The sequence below is a fragment of the Paroedura picta genome, chromosome 6 (genome assembly GCF_049243985.1).
Source record: "Paroedura picta isolate Pp20150507F chromosome 6, Ppicta_v3.0, whole genome shotgun sequence".
Lineage (NCBI taxonomy): Eukaryota > Metazoa > Chordata > Lepidosauria > Squamata > Gekkonidae > Paroedura > Paroedura picta.
In genome coordinates this window covers 60,933,226-60,954,897 of record NC_135374.1, presented here as the reverse complement: position 1 = coordinate 60,954,897, position 21,672 = coordinate 60,933,226, and the positions used below count along the sequence as shown (strand labels likewise).

The 21,672-nt window shown below is 42.3% G+C and overlaps 1 protein-coding gene across 9 annotated transcripts in view; it reads left to right on the top strand.

The window, feature by feature from the left end:
- ERG (ETS transcription factor ERG) overlaps positions 1 to 21,672 on the top strand; it is a 169,909-nt gene that overhangs the window by 119,343 nt on the left and 28,894 nt on the right. For 8 of the 9 annotated variants that reach the window (XM_077342701.1, XM_077342700.1, XM_077342702.1 and 5 more), the window contains 2 exons: positions 4,438 to 4,655; positions 20,210 to 20,361. In XM_077342701.1, coding sequence (XP_077198816.1) covers positions 4,438 to 4,655; positions 20,210 to 20,361 — 370 coding nt within the window. Of the gene's footprint in view, positions 1 to 4,437; positions 4,656 to 20,186; positions 20,362 to 21,672 lie in introns of those variants that run through there. The other variant, XM_077342707.1, reaches the window with a different exon arrangement.

The window sequence follows — 21,672 nt, the reverse complement described above, 5'->3', positions numbered from 1 at the left end:
CTGGGGGTTGGGGACCACTGCTTTAAAGAACCTTTCTTTGTGGAATTTACAAAATAGAGATAGTTGAATCTTTTTCTCAGCTGCCCAATAGTTATTTTGATGTATACTTGTTTTTCACAAGATTTTTGTATTTTCAAAATTTATGTCATTTTATTTAAAAACCTAAATCCTAGCAGAATTATTTTGTTTGTCTCTCATCTCTTATTTATTCACTATAAATGCTGTTTCATTCATACGGTAGTATTTCATTCATCTTTTGTAGAATATGAGAACAGGGGACAACTTAAACAGACAAATTCTGTATAGTATTGACTTTCTAAGGTACTTGATACATTTGTTTTTGTGGAGGTGATTTCAGTAGGGTGGTATAGAAATTTACTAAGAGCCTCTTGTGGCGCAGAGTGGTAAGGCAGCCGCCTGAAAGCTTTGCCCATGAGGTTGGGAGTTCAATCCCAGCAGCCGGCTCAAGGTTGACTCAGCCCTCCATCCTTCCGAGGTCGGTAAAATGAGTACCCAGCTTGCTGGGGGGTAAACGGTCATGACTGGGGAAGGCACTGGCAAACCACCCCGTATTGAGTCTGCCATGAAAACGCTAGAGGGCGTCACCCCAAGGGTCAGACATGACTCGGTGCTTGCACAGGGGATACCTTTACCTTTACCTTTTAATAATAATACGTGGAATTACCTTTTTGCTTTTATTCCCATACATTGTATTGATTTCAGAGCTTTTGACATTTTCTAATAAGCCTCTAATGTATTTGATCTAATGATAAAAAATGATGGATGTAATAATAAATATAGAATAAAACTTAGTGGTATATTTCATACTAAATGTCTTTTGATTTTAATTTGCATTGTTATTCATAATAGTCATCAGAATTCAATGATATAAGTACAACCTCCATATCAACCAGAAAGTTATGTGGGTTTTTGGTACTACTATGATCTACTAAAGCTTTTCTGGAAGTTCAAAACCCCTAGCAAACTTCAATTGAGATTCTAAATAATTTTGAAACCTCAAAGCCTTTGAAAACGTTGGCAGTCTGCCTATGGCATATTTACAATTATACAACTCTGTCCATTTAATTTTTTTAATCTAATCTTCCTTTTTTTGTTGTTTGTTTGATGTCTCTGGGTCCCTGGGACAAAACAGCAAGGTCTTTATATTTGGTATGGCTTCGGCAGCACACATACTAACATTGGAACTATTACTATATTTGGTGTGGCACACTGTTCTGTCCAAGTGGAGTTCACACTTTATTTTACTGCTTGGAAGTTGACAGCAAAAGCAAAAGACATGGAAATAGTTTATAGGAAACATGTACGTATAGGGATGCCATAAAATAGCAACTACTTGCATGCTTCCCATATGTATGTTTTAATGCATATTTAATTCAGTAGCCAGCAAAAGAATCCTAAATCCCACAATCTATTTTTTTAATTCCTTCCTGTTTTTACTCATAGCCAATTTGCTTGTACTGTATCTCACAAGCAGATTATTTTACAAAATGTAGAAAAAATATATCATGATGATTATTTTCTTAATTATTACTGTTTCAAATATATTCCAGATATGTGCTATCTGAACTATTTGGAAAAGGAGGTGTCTTAACATTTCATTTGACTAAAGGCCTATGGCAGTAGTATAGCCAGTATAAATTCCAGGCTAAGATCTATTCTGCATGCTCAGAAAAGTACATGGCCAAGTTTACTTGGGTCTGTATTATCACTTCAGAATGTAGGTGGAAACAATGCATTGGAATGTTCCTCTGGGTTAGAAAAAGAAAACTCCCTGGCCATGGAAAATAAAGGAGATGACGCAGATGAAGAGCTTTTAATGTGGGTTGCCTATTCAACTTTACACTTGTGATCTGATGTAATATATAGAAGAGGTATATCATATACTTTTTCCTCTCTTGTGATATATGCTTATTTGGATCAAGCAATATGATAATATGCAACATGATGATAGCTCACTTCGAATAAATATTTGATATGAAGCTGCTAATCCTAGCGCAGATGTTAACACCTATGTTCCGAGGGATTACTGTTTGGCTCAATAGACCCCTCTTTGCCCTTTCCAACTTAGTATACAGGTGCATAAAATATTGTGTAATTACTAATATAAGGAGGCTACCTTCAAAGCCCGTTCCTAAGAATGGGCCTTGAAAGGGTTCCCTCCCCTAGCACCCAGCCAGGCAGCATAAGGTGGCTTTGGACTGCAGCTCACAGCCAGATTAAGTGGGGCAGGCATGGGCTGGCCAGCTCGTTAGCAGGGCCAGGACAGAGCTTCTTAGCAGGCAGTCAGAAGGCCGGGAGGCCCTCATTAGCAGGCCCTCCACAATGACCCTTTACCCAGGGCCCTCTCCCTTTACTTGCTGCTGGCTCCAGGCACTGAGGCACGTTTGAGAGCAAAGAAGCTAGAGTCCAGGCATGGAGGGTGGGGGACAGCCGGATACGTTCCACTCCCCAGGCTGTTTCACAAATATATAGAGGAACCATGGATAAGGAAGATCAACTCAGCAGGCAAAAATGGCTACTTTGAGGTTGACTGAAACAAACAATATCCACTAGGTCCTCAAGCCTCCTTCCCATGGTTCCAAACTCCCTGTACCAACCAACTATGGGAGGTCATGAATGATTGTTCTCTCTGTTTATTGCTGTTACTATCACTATTGGCCCATTATGCACGGGCCAGAATGCCTGCGCTGGCAGTAGCAGGGCTCTGGGAAAATCCTCAATAACGCTCGCCGCCACCACCAGCATGGGTGTGTCCTGGCCCAGGGCCACGGAAGGCCCCCGTTAAGCAAGAGCAGGAACTTCCACAGCTTCCTGGTTATGCCGGGTGTCAGCAGGGGCTGAGGCAGTGCTGTTCATAATTTACAGAGCTGGGCCTTTCAGTCCGCCCGGTCCCAACCTACGGCGTCCCTGTAGGGACACCGCACGCCCCACATGCGGAGCTGACAAGATCAACCCCCTGCCCCACCAGAACGTGTGGAGGGGGCCTGGCCTCCTCTACCCCAGCCCCTCACCACCTACCTCTCCGGACACCGCCGTTTACCTTGGCCCTGCCCCCATGCGTACAGGGGGAACGGAATGGCGGCAGCGCGGAGTAGCTGCCGCTGTGCATAAAAGGTCTATTGTTATTTATCTGATGGTTACTGAGTTTACTGTATTGTTCCTGTTCCCTATATTTTATGTGAACCACCCTAAGCCTCAGGTGAGGGCAGTATATAAATGTAATAAATAAATAAATAAACTGGTAGAAAATAAACTTTCAAATATTCTTTTATATTATCAGTTTAGATGTCTCTTACCTAAGTCTTTACTGAATTTATCACTTCTATGTAACCAGTTTAAGTGGGTATTTTCTAAAATGACAATAATATTTTTAAGGCAGGTGAAAATAGCCATCTGACTTTCATGATTTTCTTCACAAAAGTTTTTATTATTCATCAGTGAAGTCATGAGTATACTATGGGGCATTTTGTACCATTTAAAGATTTAGTTTATTTGAAAGAAAAATTATTCCAGATATGTGCTACAATTCTTTACACAGGTTCCTGTATTTTAAACTGTGTAATCTACTAGTATGCTGGTTGTTTTCATCTTGCTGGTGAGGAGGGCGTTGTATTTTTTCATGTCTCATATCTGTAATTCAAATGTAGATTATACACTTGAACAAACAGCAGTCACTCATGTCAGAGCTCCACTAGCAAAGAACCAGAGATGCATTTTCCATCTTGGAAAGCCGCACTTCCAGCATCTGTTGCTGTTTGACTCATTTTTAACACCTTCAGAAGATTAACAAAAAGTCCTAAAAGCATTCTATGAATATAAAAGCCCAATTTTTTTCAACTGGAGTAAATTACGTAATTTAGAATAATTTGCACACAGTGTTTAATACTTTGGGGACCCTTAATATGGGGTATTTCTCTTGTTTTCATGTTGACAGGAACTTACCATTAATGAAATATTTTTAAAATAGAGGAAGACAGAATAGAGAATGCTGTTACAAATGTAATGGTGCATAGTCATTCACACCATGCTAAAGGAGTATCATGAGTTCAGAGTACTTGTTAGGAAGCTTAAAACTCAGTATTTATGGGAGAAAGACCCACCAATGAGATGTTAACCCGGATTTTTTTCTAAGAAAGAAAGAAAGAAAGAAAGAAAGAAAGAAAGAAAGAAAGAAAGAAAGAAAGAAAGAAAGAAAGAAAGAAAGAAAGAAAGAAAGAATAGCTTATATTGTAGGGTATATTAATGACATATCTGAGACTGCTAGTTAGAGAGATGTTATGCAAATGTGAGTTTTAGCTGATGTTGCTACAGCTACTGAAGAAACTGCATTAAATTTTAAAGTTCTCCCAGTTCTATGTCTTATTGTTTTTTTGGAAGAATACATTATTATAATCTTTTCCCCCCTCTGACTTTCAGGAAGCTTTATCAGTAGTGAGTGAAGATCAGTCATTGTTCGAGTGTGCATACGGAACTCCCCATCTTGCTAAGACCGAGATGACAGCTTCCTCTTCCAGTGAATATGGGCAAACATCAAAGATGAGTCCCCGTGTCCCCCAGCAGGATTGGTTGTCACAACCCCCAGCCAGAGTCACCATCAAGATGGAATGCAATCCAAGTCAAGTTAATGGCTCAAGGTAAAAAAGTAAATTAAGGGCCGGAAATGAAGTTGGGCCTGTTTGAACAAGATGTTTCCTCTGAGGATTCTCTTCATTCACGGGAGGATAGTCAGCTGCAAGCTTGCCCTGAGCCTCAGGGGAGAGCAGTGACTAACTAACTAACTAACTAACTAACTAACTAACTAACTAGCTAAAATGAATGAATGAATGAATGAATGAATGTTCCCTCCCTTGCGAATAGGTGAATGCTCAAACTGGGAGATCTAGTAAGTATATAAACATGAGGTTTCTCATGACCTAGGAGCATTAAATACTGAGAATGAGTTTCTTTGTATAATCTTTAAATGGTTTATTTCTACAGTCCAGATAACTGTAATTTTTGTGCCTCTGGCAAATACAGCAACTCTGTATTGCTTTACAGTGGACTGAGAGGAAAAACAAATTATAACAGGTTTAGCAGTTAGTATGTCAGAACTGTGCATCTTATTTAGCCTTTTCCCAAAAATGCCCTTACATTTGTTCTTCAGATTGCAATATTGTAAACCAATCAGTCTGATTTTTAATTTTTTTTTTTTTTGCTGTGAAGTAGGCTTACATTAGGAGCCTCTTGTGGCGCAGAGTGGTAAGGCAGCCGTCTGAAAGCTTTGCCCATGAGGCTGGGAGTTCGATCCCAGCAGCCGGCTCAAGGTTGACTCAGCCTTCCATCCTTCCGAGGTCGGTAAAATGAGTACCCAGCTTGCTGCTGGGGGGTAAACGGTCATGACTGGGGAAGGCACTGGCAAACCACCCCGTATTGAGCCTGCCATGAAAACGCTGGAGGGCGTCACCCCAAGGGTCAGACATGACTCGGTGCTTGCACAGGGGATACCTTTACCTTTACCTTTTAGGCTTACATTAGCAGCAGACTTTGAAAATCAGGCTTTGAGATAATAAATTTACTGGTATTATTTTTGTTTTGTTATATTGAGTTACAGGAACTAAGACAAGACCACATTTAAACCTATATGCTATCCTTTTTCCTTTAGTACAAAAGTATGCATTCATATGTTTTGATAATAAAATAGTGTGCATGTAAAGTCAAAACTTGCCTTTTCAAGTTAAATTTGCATAGAAAGAAAATGTTCAATTTTTGTAATCACTAAATTCCACAGTCTCACAGAACTTTCAATTTTGAGATCTTTGTAGCAAAGTTGATTTTAGTAACGTATATAGTTCTTTGAATTTATTTATCCAATCACTTATTGGTGGTTCAAGCCTTTAGCAAGGACCAGTTAGTAAATGCAGAATGATAACTTGATACTGCTATGACATAAAAGGCCATATATTTAAACAAGGCAAATTCAACCAATTTCTTCAGATGTTACAGATCACTGAATCTTAAAAGGATTCTGCTTTCTGCAATACTGCTTGTAAAACAAGAAGCAACAGTCTCTGCTGTTTCTATAGATTCTAGCAGTTCAAATGGATGAAAGGTGCCACTGATGCATCATCTTACAAATGTTCTTTTTCAACATTGTAGAAACTGAGAAAAAGGAGCCATAGGTAAATATACCTAAGGGCTTCCTCCATTTCTTAACATAACTAGGGATCAAATTACTAATGTTTTCCAATAAATAAGTATAATGGGTTGACATTGTACTTGGATTTTGTAGTAGACATATTTGTTTGTTTATTGAAATTATTTCCCACCACTCCCAGACTAGCTGGTTCGCGGTGGGTTACAAATAAAAAGCCCACAATAAAACCCCAATAAAAACTCACACTTATAATCCATCTCTTGATTAAATAATTAAACTCCAAACCCCCGTTCCCCGCAGCTCAACAAGCCCCCCAACCAGCTCCTTGAGAGGGCTGTTAATAATGGTCTATTTATTCTGTCTATTCTGAGGAGGGGCCCTCTGATCTCTGCACTGGCGTCAACCAAATGCTTGGTGGAAGAGATCCATCTTGCAGGCCCTGAGCTCTTCTGGGAGCTCATTCCACCAGGTCAGGGCCAGGACTGAGAAGGCCCTGGCCCTGGTCAAGGCCAGCCACATTTCTTGCAGGCTGGGAACCACCAACAGATTTGTACCTGCAGAGTGAAGGGGGGCATAAGGTTATATGCAGTCCCTCAGATCACGGATGGCCATAAAGGCCAGTACCAGAACCTTGAACTTGATCCGGAACACACTGCAGCAGCCTCAGCATAGGCTCAATGACGCCCTCCAAGATGTTCCTGTGAGGACCCAGCAACTGTGTTCTGCACCAGCTGCAATTTCCAGGTCAAGGACAAGGGAAGGCCCAGAATGAGTTACAGAAGTCAAACCTGGAGGTGACCATTGCATGGTTCACTGTGACTAGCTGCTCAGAGAACAGATGGGGCAATAGTAGCCTTGCTTGGCATAGGTGGAAAAATGCATGTCGAGCTACCTTGGTGACCTGTACCTCCATTACTACAGAAGCATCCAGGATCACCCCCAAATTCCTGACCTCAGGTGAAGTCATAAGCTTCACCTCAGCCAGATTGGGAAGGTGTGCTTCCTGATCTGGCCCCTTCCTTCCTAGCCACAGAATCTCCATATTAAGGGTTCAGTTTCAGGCAGTTCTGCTCAAGCCATCCAGCTAAGGCTTCCAAACATCTGGCAAATGTTTCCAGGGGGAGTCTGGTTGTCAGTCAGTCAGAAGATAGACCTGGGTGTCATTCTCATACTGGTGACAGCCCAGCCCAAAGCATTTTCAATATCCCACTTTCAAAGATGTTTTCGTCCTCAGTGGTTATTATCATATAAGTAGTCCCTTAGGCTCAGTATTCTCTGGAGGTTTCTAGAAACTGAATGGAACCCATTCTGGATTATATTTGTACATTATAGATATGAAGGCAATATCTATGAGTAAATTGGAATAATTATAAACAAAGATTTCATTTTTGTACGAGCCAATTGGTTAAATTTTACTAGTTTGAAGCTCCAGATCGGCTGGGCCAGAGGATGCATGTAGATGTTGAAAATCATGAAGGGAAAGAATTGCCCCCTATGGAATTCTACAAGGGAGTTGAAAGGGGCTCGCCAGCTCCTCCCCCATTGGAACCCATTGTGTCTGGTTTTGGAGAAAGGAAAGAGCTGTCCCACATATTCCAGCCGCAGTGAGGCGGTTGGCCAACAACTCATGGTCCACCACATCAAACGCAGCTGACAGATCTAACAACACAAGGATAGCTGAGCCACCCCTATTCAGCTGATGCAGGAGGTCATCCATTAAGGTGACCAGTACCATCTCCACCCCGTGGCCAGGATGGTAGCCAGACTGGTATGGATCAAGCACCAACGTTTCCTCCATTAATGCCAGGAGCTGATCCACAGTAGCCCTTTCAACCACCTTACCCAGAAATGCAAGATGTGAGACTGGGCAGCAGTTGGCCACTTCCCATGGATCAAACATTGGGGTTTTTTTCCAGCAAAGAACAGCCCACTGCCCCCTTGAGCAACCCTGGGAACATCCTGGATGATGGAGAGTATATAGTATCCCAGAAGGTCTCCTATCTGCTGGTCACTTGATTTAACTAGCCATGACGGGCAAGGATCTAGGGGGCAGGTAGTCGCCCTGACCTACCTATCTTAAATTCCACAGATATCTTTGCTTCTAATTATTTTGTCTATTTTGTTTCACATTGCAAACTTTAAAGGGATGACACTACTATTAAGTAACATTTGCAGAAATTCTATCAAACACATAGAATAGATTTATTTTACTTTTATTTATATGTAGATTTATATCGCGCACCTATACCCAAAGTCCCAGAGCTGGTTATAATGGTTCTGAATAAAAACAAGATAAAATAATCAAAATAGATAAAAACATTTAAAAGATAACATCTTCCCTTCTACCCTGACAGCTCAGAGATGAAACTAGATGTCAAAAACCTAGGTGAAGAGGTATGTTTTGCCCAGGTGCCGAAAACCATATAATGCTGAGTGAATCACCAGAGACAGGCTGTTCCAAAGTCTGGGGGGCACCACAGAGAAGGTCTTCCTGCATGTCACTGCCCCTTGTGCCACTACGAGAGGTGGAATTGCAAGGATGCTCTCTCTCCCTGAAATCTCAGTGCTCAGCCAGATCTGTATGGGAGAAGGTGTTCCTTCAAATTTCCATTCAATAATTCAATAATTCAATAATTCAATAATTCATTCCTGCTTATAATCAGCATGCTGTTTTAGCAACCTCTAGTTATATGCAGTTCCTGCCCACAAAGGCAGGCATAAGGCAGCTATGACTTCCAATGTACACTTATTTTTGAAACCACAAGAACAATATGCTTACAAGTTTTTAAAATGAAATACAACATGAGAAATATAATCCATAGTCAGTGTAATAGATTTTTTAATAAAAACAATGAAGAGCAAAATAAGAGAATATAGATTTAGAATACTGTAGGCCAACTGGGAAGTTATTGTGGCTTGCTGCTCAGTATCAGTATTCCAGAATTCTGCCATCAGTAATTAAATTGTAAATTAGGTATACAAGAAACATCATTTTGTAACTGGCAGGTAGAGTTCCCACCCTCTTCACCCTTCCTTCACTTTAACTGCACACATAAGAAATATTGATGTGTTTGTTCTCATGGAGAAAGAATCAAGTGCAATAAAACTTAAACCAGCTGTTTTTCTGCACTGCAAAAACAAAGAGCAGCGCTGATAATATTTATAGCTTTCTTGGCCTCTAGTGAGCCAGATGTTGACTGCATTAATTTTCTGTGATGGCCTTAGGGCTCAACTAGCGAATGCAAGACAGCCAATAAAATGGAGGATGAGTAGAATGTTTTCACAAAGCTGTGTTGCATTATTAAAAACACATAGCTTTCCCCCGTTTGCATCGTAATATACCTTTTTTGGTATTATTTGAAGTGACTGTTTATAGCATTGGCTAGGCATTTCTATGTGTAGTGATGTTTCAAGTCATCCATACAAACAGGTCAACAGCCAAATACAATAGGATTCAAAGATCCTAAGCTGGCCTTATGCATTTTGGTACCTTACCAACATAGAAAATTGGTTGCTTCATGCTGGATATGAGTTCCTCATTTATCTTGCCTGGCTGAGCACCAAGTCTATAACCATGGCATCCAGATTGTTCATGCTGGGGTCATAATCTCAGTGCCCTGTCCATAATGCCTCTTGGTGAATTTTATCCTCATGCTGAAATTGGTTCTTGTAATTCATCTACTGATACTTTCTCCCAGATTACACACCTAGATGGCTCTTCCACTTCAGTGCAGAAATTCACTTTACCTATTGGTTCATTAATCGGAGTCCAATAACTGCAAGTAACTTCTCACTTTGGCCACCTCATGAAAAGGAAGGACTCCCTGGAGAAGAGCCTAATGCTGGAAGTGATTGATGGCAAAAGAAGGGGATGACAGAGAATGAGGTGGCTGGATGGAGTCATTGAAGCAGTCGGTGTGAACTTAAATGGACTCCGGGGAATGGTAGAGGACAGGAAGGCCTGGAGGATCATTGTCAATGGGGTCGCAATGACCCATTATGCACGGGGGTTTTAGCGCACATTCGGGGTGGAATGGCGGCGACTAAAATCACGGATAACGCACGGAGCCGGCTGCAAACGGCTGCAGCTTTGGTGCATGCCACCGAAAAAGCCGCGTCAGTGAAACGCGGAAGAAAGCGCAGCTTCCGGGTGAGCGGGGCGCAACCAGAAGCGGCGCCCGGATCGGCGCGTGCATAATCGGTTACTCTGGGTTTTGCCGCCGTCGCATCGCGCCCCGCCCCGTGTATAACCGGTATGCGTCGCGTCTTCCCCCTCCGCGTTTTCCATGTGACCCGAAATCGCCGTTTCGGCGGCCGTGCATAATGGGCCAATGGGTCGGTCACGATTTTGCACCTAACAACAACAACTTCTCATTCTATGAACTTTAAAATTCATATATGTAGATAATAAGTATTTATAAATCTCCATGTATACTCATGGGGCTTTATAAAGAAAATGAGTCTTATGTCCAGATAATCTTATAATTCCCTGGCCTTTGTGAAGTTTGCCTAGCTTCAACCAGTGCCAGGGCCTTTTCAGCTCTGGCCCCTGCCTGGTGGAATGAGCTGAGGGCCCTTCTTCAGTTCTACAGGGACTGCAAGACAGAGCTTTTCCACCAGGCTTTGGTTGAGGTTGGGCGAGAGAGAACTAGCTCCTCCTCCAGTATCCTCCCTTGGTTACATCATGCTGGGGTGCATACAGCAGTAAGTTACAGCTTGGTATTGGTGGGGGAGGGAGAAGTGGGTTTTTAGTTGTTTGTTTTATTACAGCTGGTTTCTGTATTTATTAACTTTTGTGAGCCACCACAAGGAGCCACGGCATTAAAATATTAAATTAAAAAATAAATGAAATAAATCAAAAACCAAAGTCAACAAAGGAAGAGAAAAATAAACAGGAGAAGAATAAAGCAGAATATAAATTATATCTTTTACCCAAAAGTACCAAAGAAAATGGATTGGAATTGCTTCTGCTATTTTGGATATTTTTGTAGAAAATATGGGAGGGGGCGATATGTTTGGAAGACAAGCCACTTTAGGTTTAGTGTTTTAATTTATTTTGTAATCCACTTTTTAGCCGACTTCTTTGCTCACTGAACCCTTTATGCTAAGAATTTAGAGTGCAAATTCCCTCCTACATATTGGAGTCTGATTGGTGTGTTCAGTGGCGAGCGAGCAATGTCTGGAATGCAAAGCAGTCATGGAATACAATGATAGGTAACAAAATTGGCCTGTGGAGCCCTAAACCACTTTGATACCATGTGATCCAAAATAATTTGAGTATTTAACAGTTATAGTTCATTATATCATTGGAGTGCCCAAATGTTTTTTTCAGCTGTGCTTTCAAATACAAATTTGTTGGAGAATTTTAGATCTAGAATTACCAGAGGAAATTATTAGACATCATAAAAGAGATCCATGAATGGCTCTCGTGTGGGTTTTTTAAAGTATAAATAGCAGTTATAGGGTCTGTGGTATAGTGATGGGAGGCTAACCCCTTCTCCCATATGATTTTTAGGGTCTCAGTTGCTCCTACTCTAGGAGCTACTTTTCTGTGTAGGATGGAGAAAACATATAGGTACTATACTGGTACCAGTAGATATTTCTTCTTCAGAACAAGTAATAACTATGGAAAGGATTATATGCACTGCCCCAAAGAAACACCTGTGATAGGATTGCCAGCTCCAGGCTGGGAAATACCTAGAAATTTTGGGAGTGGAGCGTGAGGAGCCAGGATTTGGTGAGGAGAGGGACTTCAGTGTGGGATAATGCCAAAAAGTCCACTTCCAAAGTAGCCATTTTCTCCAGGTGCTTGGAGATTAGTTGTAATCCCAGATCTCCAGTCACTACCTAGAGGTTGGCAGCCTAGTACATCTACTGCCTTTTGAGACAATCTGCTGAGTAAATCAAACCCAATGTAGAATGGGTGGTGGTGGGGATAAGCCTCATCTCATTCTTCAGGGAGAAAAGTTCAGATTTCATTGTTTTGGAGATGGTGGAGCTATATTACCTGGATTAACAGCAACTGACTAATAGCTCCCATTCAGCTCTGATAGTTCCCCACTGTCCACAGGAAGTTCTGGGTCACATTTATTCAGACATATTTCTGTCCTTTTTAAAACTTAAAAGAACATGTATTTTGTAGGACTAGCACTTGATACTGTGCCACAATTTTGTGGGCATATTCCTTAATTCTTCCATTCATTGTTTTTGATGTAACAAATGTTAGTCTGCAAGACAACCTTTTTTCTCGTTTAGGCTGCTGCCTAAGTTCATATTTGTGTATTTCTTGAATAACACCCATGTGCTGAATACTATCTTTGATGGAAAAATGCCCTAGAAATTGTGAGGCCAAGCACCCTATTCTCCCCTCATGAGTTAACATGAATATTAGAAGGTATAGTCTTGCTTGCAGGTGTTGATGATCTCAGTGTTCCTACAGCTACTATCCTCATCTCTTTCAAAGCTGGACTCAAGAATGTGGTCATTGGTTAATCATGGGAACCTGTGCTCAGATGTATAACCAGATGGGAGGGAGGAATCAGGAGTAGTTGCCAACATCCTCTGGGAAGTTCCACTGAAGAAGACTAATGAATGGATCCAAGAGGCCACCTGATGTTAGAGGGTGAAAAGAAGAAGTGTTGTTTTTTATACCTTGCTTTTTACTACCCATAAGTATCTCCAGGACCTCTTCTGCATGACGAATCTGCAGTGGCTCAGTGTTTGTCTGGTTTCGGGGCTAATTCCCACCTCCTGACATATTCGGGCACATCCCAGGGCTGGTGCGATTCTGGCTGTCAGTTGCTCTGCAGCAAGGGAATGCAGAAAAGTCAGCATTCCCTTTTTTGCCCAGGATCCAGTAATGTGTAATGTCAGGGCGGAAAATACAGGTCATCCCCAGTCGGGGCAATCCTCCTACCCCTCCCCCCCAATGTTGCTTCCATCATCTACCCTCGCAACCTTAAAAAAAGTCAGATCATGTTACAGTGCATTTCCAAAGTAACAAAAACAAAACAAAAAAGCACCCATGTTTGATTTTCTTGGTTTTAGTGGGATCAAGGACAGATTGCATGTGTGTGGAGGAGGGAATGACATGATAAAACAACCCATTTTTTTATCCCCTTGTGTTTGTTGTGATGGTTTTGTATTACACCTTCCTGTTTTGTTGTTGTTTTTTTATATGTTGGACTTGGAGGGCTCAGATGGTAGTAGAAGATGAGCTCAATGTTGCTGGAAAGTGATTGGGGAGTTCTTGCCACACCATGATGATTGATGATTTAAGCCAACAGCGGGAAGTTTCTATTTCCTGTCCATTGGCTACTTCATACAGTAGTGAAAATCTGAGGCGGACAGGAAGGAAGCAGTAAAAGGCTCCCATGTGGTAGTGGGAAGACTCAGGGGGAATAGCCCCGGACCAAAAACTAGGCGATAGTGCGACATAACATGTTCCGTGTGGTAATGGTCAAAGTGGCTTACTATTGTTCTTCTCCTCCTCTCCTCACAAGAGACGCCCTGTGAGTTAGGTGAGGCTGAGAGAGCTCTGAGATAAACTGCTCTGTGAGAATAGCTCTAACACAACTGTGGCCAGCCCAAGGTCACCCAGCTGGCTGCATGTGGAGGAGTGGGGAATCAAAACCAGCTCTCCAGATTAGAAGCTGCCATACATAATCACTATACCAAGCTGGCTTTCTATTACACCAAGCTATAATAAGGGGCAGAGGTAGCAATGCTAACACCATGCTAGTTTGCTTAAATGTCTTATGCTTCATCGTGATTGACTGCAACATATAGAATTTTTTTATGATACTGTATGGATTTTATGCTGTAAAAAGTTTGCCACTAATACCAAGATATTCAGTGTATTAGATTAGATAGAAAAGTTAGCTTCTTTGTTTTACCGCCCTCCGTCCCTCAACTCTAGCCTCTTTGCTCTCAAATGCCTCAGTGCCTGGAGCCAGCAGCAGGTAAGGGGAGAGGCCCCAGGCAAAGGATCGTCATGGAGGGCCTCCTAACAAGGGCCTCTTTGCCTGCTAGGCTGGGCATGCTGACGAAGGCCTCCCGGCCTGCTGACTGCTCATTAAGGGCTGCTAAGGAGCTCTGTTGGCCCTACTAACAAGCTGCCCAGCCCCCGCCCGCCCCACTTGATTTGGCTGCGAGCTGCTGCCCAAGGCCATCTTAAGCTGCCTGGCCAGGGGCCAGGGGAGGGGATCCTTTCAAGGCCCATTCTTAGGAACGGGCTTTGAAGCTAGTGTTTTAATAAGTTGATAAACCTTTACATATTTTTATAAGGCCCGACTTTCTTGTCTGCATTCAACCTCAAGGACTCAGGGGTCTGGGTGTTGTTCAGGGGTTCCAAGACAGGGACCAACAAGCAATAACCCTGGGGGACCAAGCTGGGATCTCTGACAGAAACTGTTTAAATAAAATATTCATGTTACCTTATATGAACAAAATGATTTCTTCAGTGAATTTGTAACAGGAAGTAATCTGTACAACTGTTACAATGTTTAATTTATATAATTCCACTAATAAAAGGCATTACTGAATATTTTATTTGGAGAAATAAGATGCTAAATTCCTACAAATGTTTTGTGTCATATTTCAAGCATTTATAGTTGTCGTATAATGTGTGTGTGTATTGTTGAATTAGCAATGTCTTCAATATAGTCCTCATTATGTTAGAATAGTGTATGCATTAAGTAAATTGCCTTGAATTTAAAAAGTTATACTTTGATGATGGCATCTCAGAAGACATCTGATGCAAACTGAGGTTCTGCAGCTCCTCCCATCACAATCATCCCAAATACTATAATATTGGAACAGCACCTTCTAATTCAGTTCTCCTGCCTGAAAGCTGGATTCAGAAGGGCAGTATAGAAATTCAATATATAATAATAATCTTCCTTTTCTGAAATATAATCATCTTTATTTGTAGAGAGCCAGTTTGGTGTAGTGGTTAGGAGTGCGGACTTCTAATCTGGCATGCCGGGTTCGATTCTGTGCTCCCCCACATACAACCAGCTGGGTGACCTTGGGCTCGCCACGGCACTGATAAAACTGTTCTGACCGGGCAGTGATATCAGGGCTCTCTCAGCCTCACCCACCCCACAGGGTGTCTGTTGTGGGGAGAGGAATGGGAAGGCGACTGTAAGCCGCTTTGAGCCTCCTTCGGGTAGGGAAAAGCGGCATATAAGAACCAACTCTTCTTCTTCTTCTTCTACTTTTTCTAAGTTTAAGAGGCTACATGTTGTATAAGCATGTGCCTCAGAAGAGGAGTCTGTGCATTTTTCAGGAGTGAAGAAGTATATTTACAGAGGGAAAATTCAGATAATATACTGCTGTGAGGGAGAGCATATCTTGGTCAGGTCTGCTGTTTGTACTAGGCAGTTCCATAGGCTGCTTTTCTATTGGTGTCTTCCATTCCTTGTCTCTTTGGAGACTCATGAGTTACCTTTAGTCCTCACTACAGGAGGCCCATTTGTTTATGTTCTTCAGAATAGTGGCCATTGATGCTTTAGGCTCTCTTTTTTCATATGAAGAGTGCCATCTGTACTTATTCTGATTCAGTAGGACCAGGTGCCGAGCTTCAATTGGATACACAGACCCTCTAAAATTAGAGCTGATTCATGCCTTATAGTTAAAATTCTGGCATATAAAAGCATCTGGCTTCAAAGATATACATGAATATCATGTATATACATGCATATCATGTTGATATATATGCATATCAACACCATGGGGAAGAGTCAGTGGTAGAACGCCTGCTTGGCAGGCAAAAGACTATTTCAGAACTTTTCCGAAATTTCAGAAATGATTTGTCCAGTGGTACAAGGGACTGTTGGGCTGAGGGAGGTAAGAAGTGTCATACCACAGGTGGTACTTACACTGTGGCCTTTGTAGTGTTCATTTTTAGCAGCGCTTTTCAGTTGATTGCTAACACTGAATTCTAGACCATATTTCCTGGGTTCCACTGAGAAATGCTAATCTGGCATATTTTCTCTCTTGCTCTGTATATATGCAGTTCAGAGCTCTGACTCCAGCAGCTCCAAGAAGTCTGTCAAACATTTATTGCTGCCATTCCGTCTACTAAATAGTGTTAATAGTACAGGCCAAAATGTATGCACTTCATAGCTACAATTCAAAACCTTTTTATATAAAACTGAGTAATATAAGTAGACAAAAAAGTCTAAAGAAGTGGTTCACATCTTATTCTTTCTGAATAATTCAAAATAATTTTCATTACCAAAAACATATCAACCAGCATAAACTTCATTGATGTATCATCAATATTATTAAAATGTAATGTACTTATTCAGACTTTACCTTTAATATATAAGTTACAAGAATGTAGATAAAACTATAGCGAACAATAAAAGTATGTTATAGCTGTCAATTCAATATGTGTATGTATTTCCATTTAATTTTTTAAAGCCAAGCTACATTTTGTTTAAAATATTTTTACTATCAATATAGCTTCAAGCTTACAAATTTAACCGGTATGAAAAGTGATTAAAAAAAATTTGACAGCTTTGTCATCATATTTCACCTAGTTTGTTCTTTGATACATACTGAGCGAAGTAGAGTCGGATCTGGTTGGGATCTAAGTAGAGTCAGATCTGGTTGGGAAACCACCAAAGAAGTCCAGGATTCCTACATGCACGCAGGCAATTAGGGTTGGGTGCTTCAACGTCTGAAGCAGCCATTTGCACCCGAAGCAGCTGCGGTGCTGGCTGCTTTGAGTGCGAACGGCCACTTCGGACGCCACAGCACCCAACCCTACAGGCAATAGTAAACCATCCCTGTAAGTCTATTGCTCTGAAAACTCATGAGGTGTTGTTATAATTTGGGTGTGATTTGATGCCATTTTTCTCCACCACTGAGAGAACTTCAGAATTCTAAGGTACAGTACTGAGATCCTGTGATGTGGTAGGATAGCAACAGAAAATGTGTACCTTTCCCTTAGCTGTAATAAGTGGTCCGTTTGTCCCTGAGGGAAGAAGCACTGAATGAACATTGCAAGAATCTGGGGTGGGCATGGAGTCAAGAAAAGAGAGAAATCAGAACTGTTGGTGTGTTTTATGTTGTATCCTGTAGTTCATCAGTGCAGCTACATCCCTCTAGCTTTGTTATAATGTTTTGTCTGTGAAATACTGGAATGTGAAGTTATTTGTATTGTTTAACAAAAGCAAGCTTCCTTTCTCTTAAGAGTTTTCTTCTGTTACCTTCTAGCTTCTGAGTTAACTCATTTTTTGTCTTTATACTAAAACATCACATAGGCCCATTATGCACGGCCGCCGAAACGGCGATTTTGGGTCACATGGAAAGCGCGGAGGGGGAAGATGCAAAGCACACCGGTTATGCACGGGGCGGGGCACGACGGCGGCAAAACCCAGAGTAACCGATTATGCACGCGGCGATCCGGGTGCCGCTTCTGGTTGCGCCCTGGTCACCCGGAAGCTGCGCTTTCCTCCGCGTTTCACTAATGCGGCTTTTTCGGCAGCATGCACCAAAGCTGTGGCCGTTTGCAGCCGGCACCGTGTGTTATCGGTGATTTTAGTCGCCGCCATTCCACCCCGAATGTGCACTAAAACCCCCGTGCATAATGGGTCATATGTAGACTAGATTAAACATCTAATATAACTATTTCTGGCGGGGCAAATGCACCACCATTAAAATGATATTAAGGGATTTCCTGTGGAATATTTAAAGCTGTCTTCACTGTATGCCTAGTGGCAAATCCTCTGCAGATTTTCATGGCAGTCCTACTGTACAAGAGGGTATACTAGAAAAGATTTGTGCTTGCACCCTAGTGTGCATGCGACATTGTGGAACATGGTTTCAAGAAAACTCAGTTTGTACTGTAAGTCTTGTGTATTAAGTCAGTGGTCCCCAACCTTTATTAGGCTGGGGACCGGCAGGGCATCGGGCCGCGCCCCCGGGGACCGCGCCCGCGCGGGCCACGCCCACGTTTCGGGCCGCGCCCGCGAGCTGTGCCCGCGGATCGGGCCGCACCCGCAAGCCACGCCCGCGGATCGGCCCGCGCCCGCGGATCGGGCCACGCGGGCACGGCCTGCACGGGCGCGGCCTGGCCCTGATTCCCTCTCCCCGCCCTCCCGCAGTAAGTAGCTTCCCGGGCCGCAAGCTTGCGGCCTGGGAAGTTTTTTACTGCGGGGAGAGGGAGCCGCGGCCCGGCGCCATGGCCTTTGCGGCCCAGCGCCGGGCCGTGGCCCGCAGGTTGGGGACCACTGTATTAAGTGATAAGAGAGCCAGCTTGGTGTAGTGGTTAGGAGTGCGGACTTCTGATCTGGCGAGCACACATGCAGCCGGCTGGGTGACCTTGGGCTCGCCACAGCACTGAGAAACTGCTCTTACTGAGCAGTAATATCAGGGCTCTCTCAGCCTCACCCGCCTCACAGGGTGTCTGTTGTGGGGAGAGGAATGGGAAGGAGATTGTAAGCCGCTTTGAGACTCCTTCGGGTAGAGAACAGTGGCATATAAGAACCAACACTTCTTCATGGCCTCCATGACTTCCAATGTGTGTTAAGAAATGAGTCATGAATATATTTTTTTTCAGTGAAGATGTATATATATATATATACACACACACATACACATACGTGTGTGTGTGTGTAAAAAGGTAAAGGTAAAGGTATCCCCTGTGCAAGCACCGAGTCATGTCTGACCCTTGGGGTGACGCCCTCTAGCGTTTTCATGGCAGACTCAATACGGGGTGGTTTGCCAGTGCCTTCCCCAGTCATTACCATTTACCCCCCAGCAAGCTGGGTACTCATTTTACCGACCTCGGAAGGATGGAAGGCTGAGTCAATCTTGAGCCGGCTGCTGGGATTGAACTCCCAACCTCATGGGCAAAGCTTTCAGATGGCTGCCTTACCACTCTGCGCCACAAGAGGCTCTTGTGTGTGTGTATGTATACATATATATGTGTATATATATATATGGGTGTGTGTATATAATGCTTTATTATATACTATTACTCTGACTTGGAAGTCATGTATAATTTATGGATGAAGCTGATAGATTTTACGGCTTCTGGTGTAAGTGTGTAGCTAAAAACTCACAACATATGACATCATTCTCAGAGTTTGAATGAGCACTGTATTTTATTGCTACAGATTTATCAATCCATGTCAGTTTTATTCTGCCCTTCTTTCAGGGAATTCAGACATACATGGTTCTCTCGTGATTCATTTTGCTCCACATCAGCTCTTTGAGGCAGTTAGGTTAAGAGAAATCAACTGACCCAAGATCACAAAATGAGCTACATGGTTCTGTGGGGATTTGATCTTGGGCCTAGTCTAAAGTGACCAGATTTTAACATTGGTAAAGCAGGACCACTTTGGCCACCTCATGAGAAGGAAGGACTCCCTGGAGAAGAGCCTAATGCTGGGAGCAATTGAGGGCAAAAGAAGAAGGGGACGACAGAGAATGAGGTGGCTGGATGGAGTCACTGAAGCAGTAGGTGCGAACTTAAATGGACTCCGGGGAATGGTTGAGGACAGGAAGGCCTGGAGGATCATTGTCCATGGGGTCGCGATGGGTCGGACACGACTTCGCACATAACAACAACAACAAAGCAGAACACCATTGACCGGGGGGGGGGGTTCTTGATTCAAAATTTGCTCTATATGGAGCAACAAAAAGTTTCATAGAATGCAGAAGTCATTTGGTAGCTTTAAACACTAAAAATAATTATTCCAGAATAAGTGCTGTTAAATCTGGAAATGAGGGCTCTAATCCATGAAGAATTGTGCTGGAATATCTTGTTGCTCATTTTTAAGATGCCACAAAACTTCTGCTCATATTAGCAGCAACAGTTTTAACAAAGATGTCCATTTGGAATCCAGTATTTCAGATTTGCATAAACACAATTGAGAACCTGCATTTTAGAACCAGCAATAAAAAAAGAAACAAGTTTATGTGAAAGACTGAGTTTGAAATGAATGCCATGCCAAAAATCTTCTTGCAAAATGAATTCTGTTTATTGAGACATTTTAAGTTGTGGCCTGTTATCCAGGAAGGCCTAAATTGTTTCCTTAGGAATTCCCCTGACAACTGCAGTGTGGCAAAGGGAGGAAAGATGGCCAGCAACACAGAAAATTCTGGAATGAACTATGGAAGCTATATGGAAGAAAAACATATACCACCACCAAACATGACCACCAATGAACGGAGAGTTATTGTTCCAGCGGGTGAGTTTTCCCCCCAAATATACATGTAATAAGGTTTATTATTATATTTATTAACTGCACACTCTCAGCCAGCTGACTCTCAGATCTGCCCCATCACTAAATATGGGCATAAACCATCAAGCTAAGCCCTGATTTAATAGGACACTCAAGTACACACTTAATTCTCTTGCCATTGAAAGCAATGGCATTTGATGTTCTTGACTTTTGGTTGGATAGTCCTTCCTGCTTTTCAGATGAATTAACTCGCTCATTCTGCTGCCAGTATCATGAATAATAATTAAGTCATGTAAAGTTATGTATGAATTATACAATATGGGGGGTATTCCTGACATTTTGTTTAAAGTAGAACCAAACATTGTGGTAGATGGGGAAGGCAGGCCATTCTAAATATACCTGTGAGATATATATAAACTGTATGCATATTAATCGGACAGCAACTTTTATTTTAGAAGCTGTATGCAATATTCAAAGGAAATCAAACTTCTTGGTAGTGCTGAGCACAAGAGACACTTTTTGAGCTAGTTTTAGAATAGTCTGACCTTTAAATATAAATGAGGGAGGTCCAACAATGTATATATTTGTTGAATACTAGTGCAGAATGCTGAGGCCAGGATTCTCACTAAAACATCATGGAGATACCACATCTGGCCAATACTCCAACAACTTGGCTGGCTCCCAGTTGAATTCGGATTAAGCTTAAGGTTCTGGTAATCATCTTTAAGGCCATACGTGGTTTGGTCCCAGTGTATTTGAGAGACCTCTTCCCTGCCTATACGCACTGCCACCTCCAACTGGCTGCAAATCCCTGGCCCCAGAGAAGCACGTTGGACCTCAACAAGGGCCAGAACCTTTTCAGTCCTGGCCCCCACCTGGTGCAACAAACTCCCTGAGGAGATCAGAGCCCTGCCCAAACTTTCACAGTTCCGCAGGGCCTGCAAAAGGGAGCTCCTCCACCAGGCATTCATTCGGAACATCTGCTGGTCCCCCTAGACACCCCCCCATGACTGAAATAATTGACCTCCCAATGTTGCTGTTATTTGTTATTTATATTATTAATAATGTATTGTATTGTTTTAATGTTTTATTGAAAGTTGTTTTGATGTTACAGACTGTATAACGTTCCATGTAAGTTTTATAATGTTCAATGTAAACTGCCCAGAGCCGCATAGAATGGGTGGTATAGAAATCTAAATAAACAAATAAACAAACAAATAAATAAATAAAATCATTTCCAAACTCTTGATGGAAGGCATTGGTGTTAACTGAACCCCGTCAAGCATTGATCAAGTGTCTTCAGTCTTTACACATGCT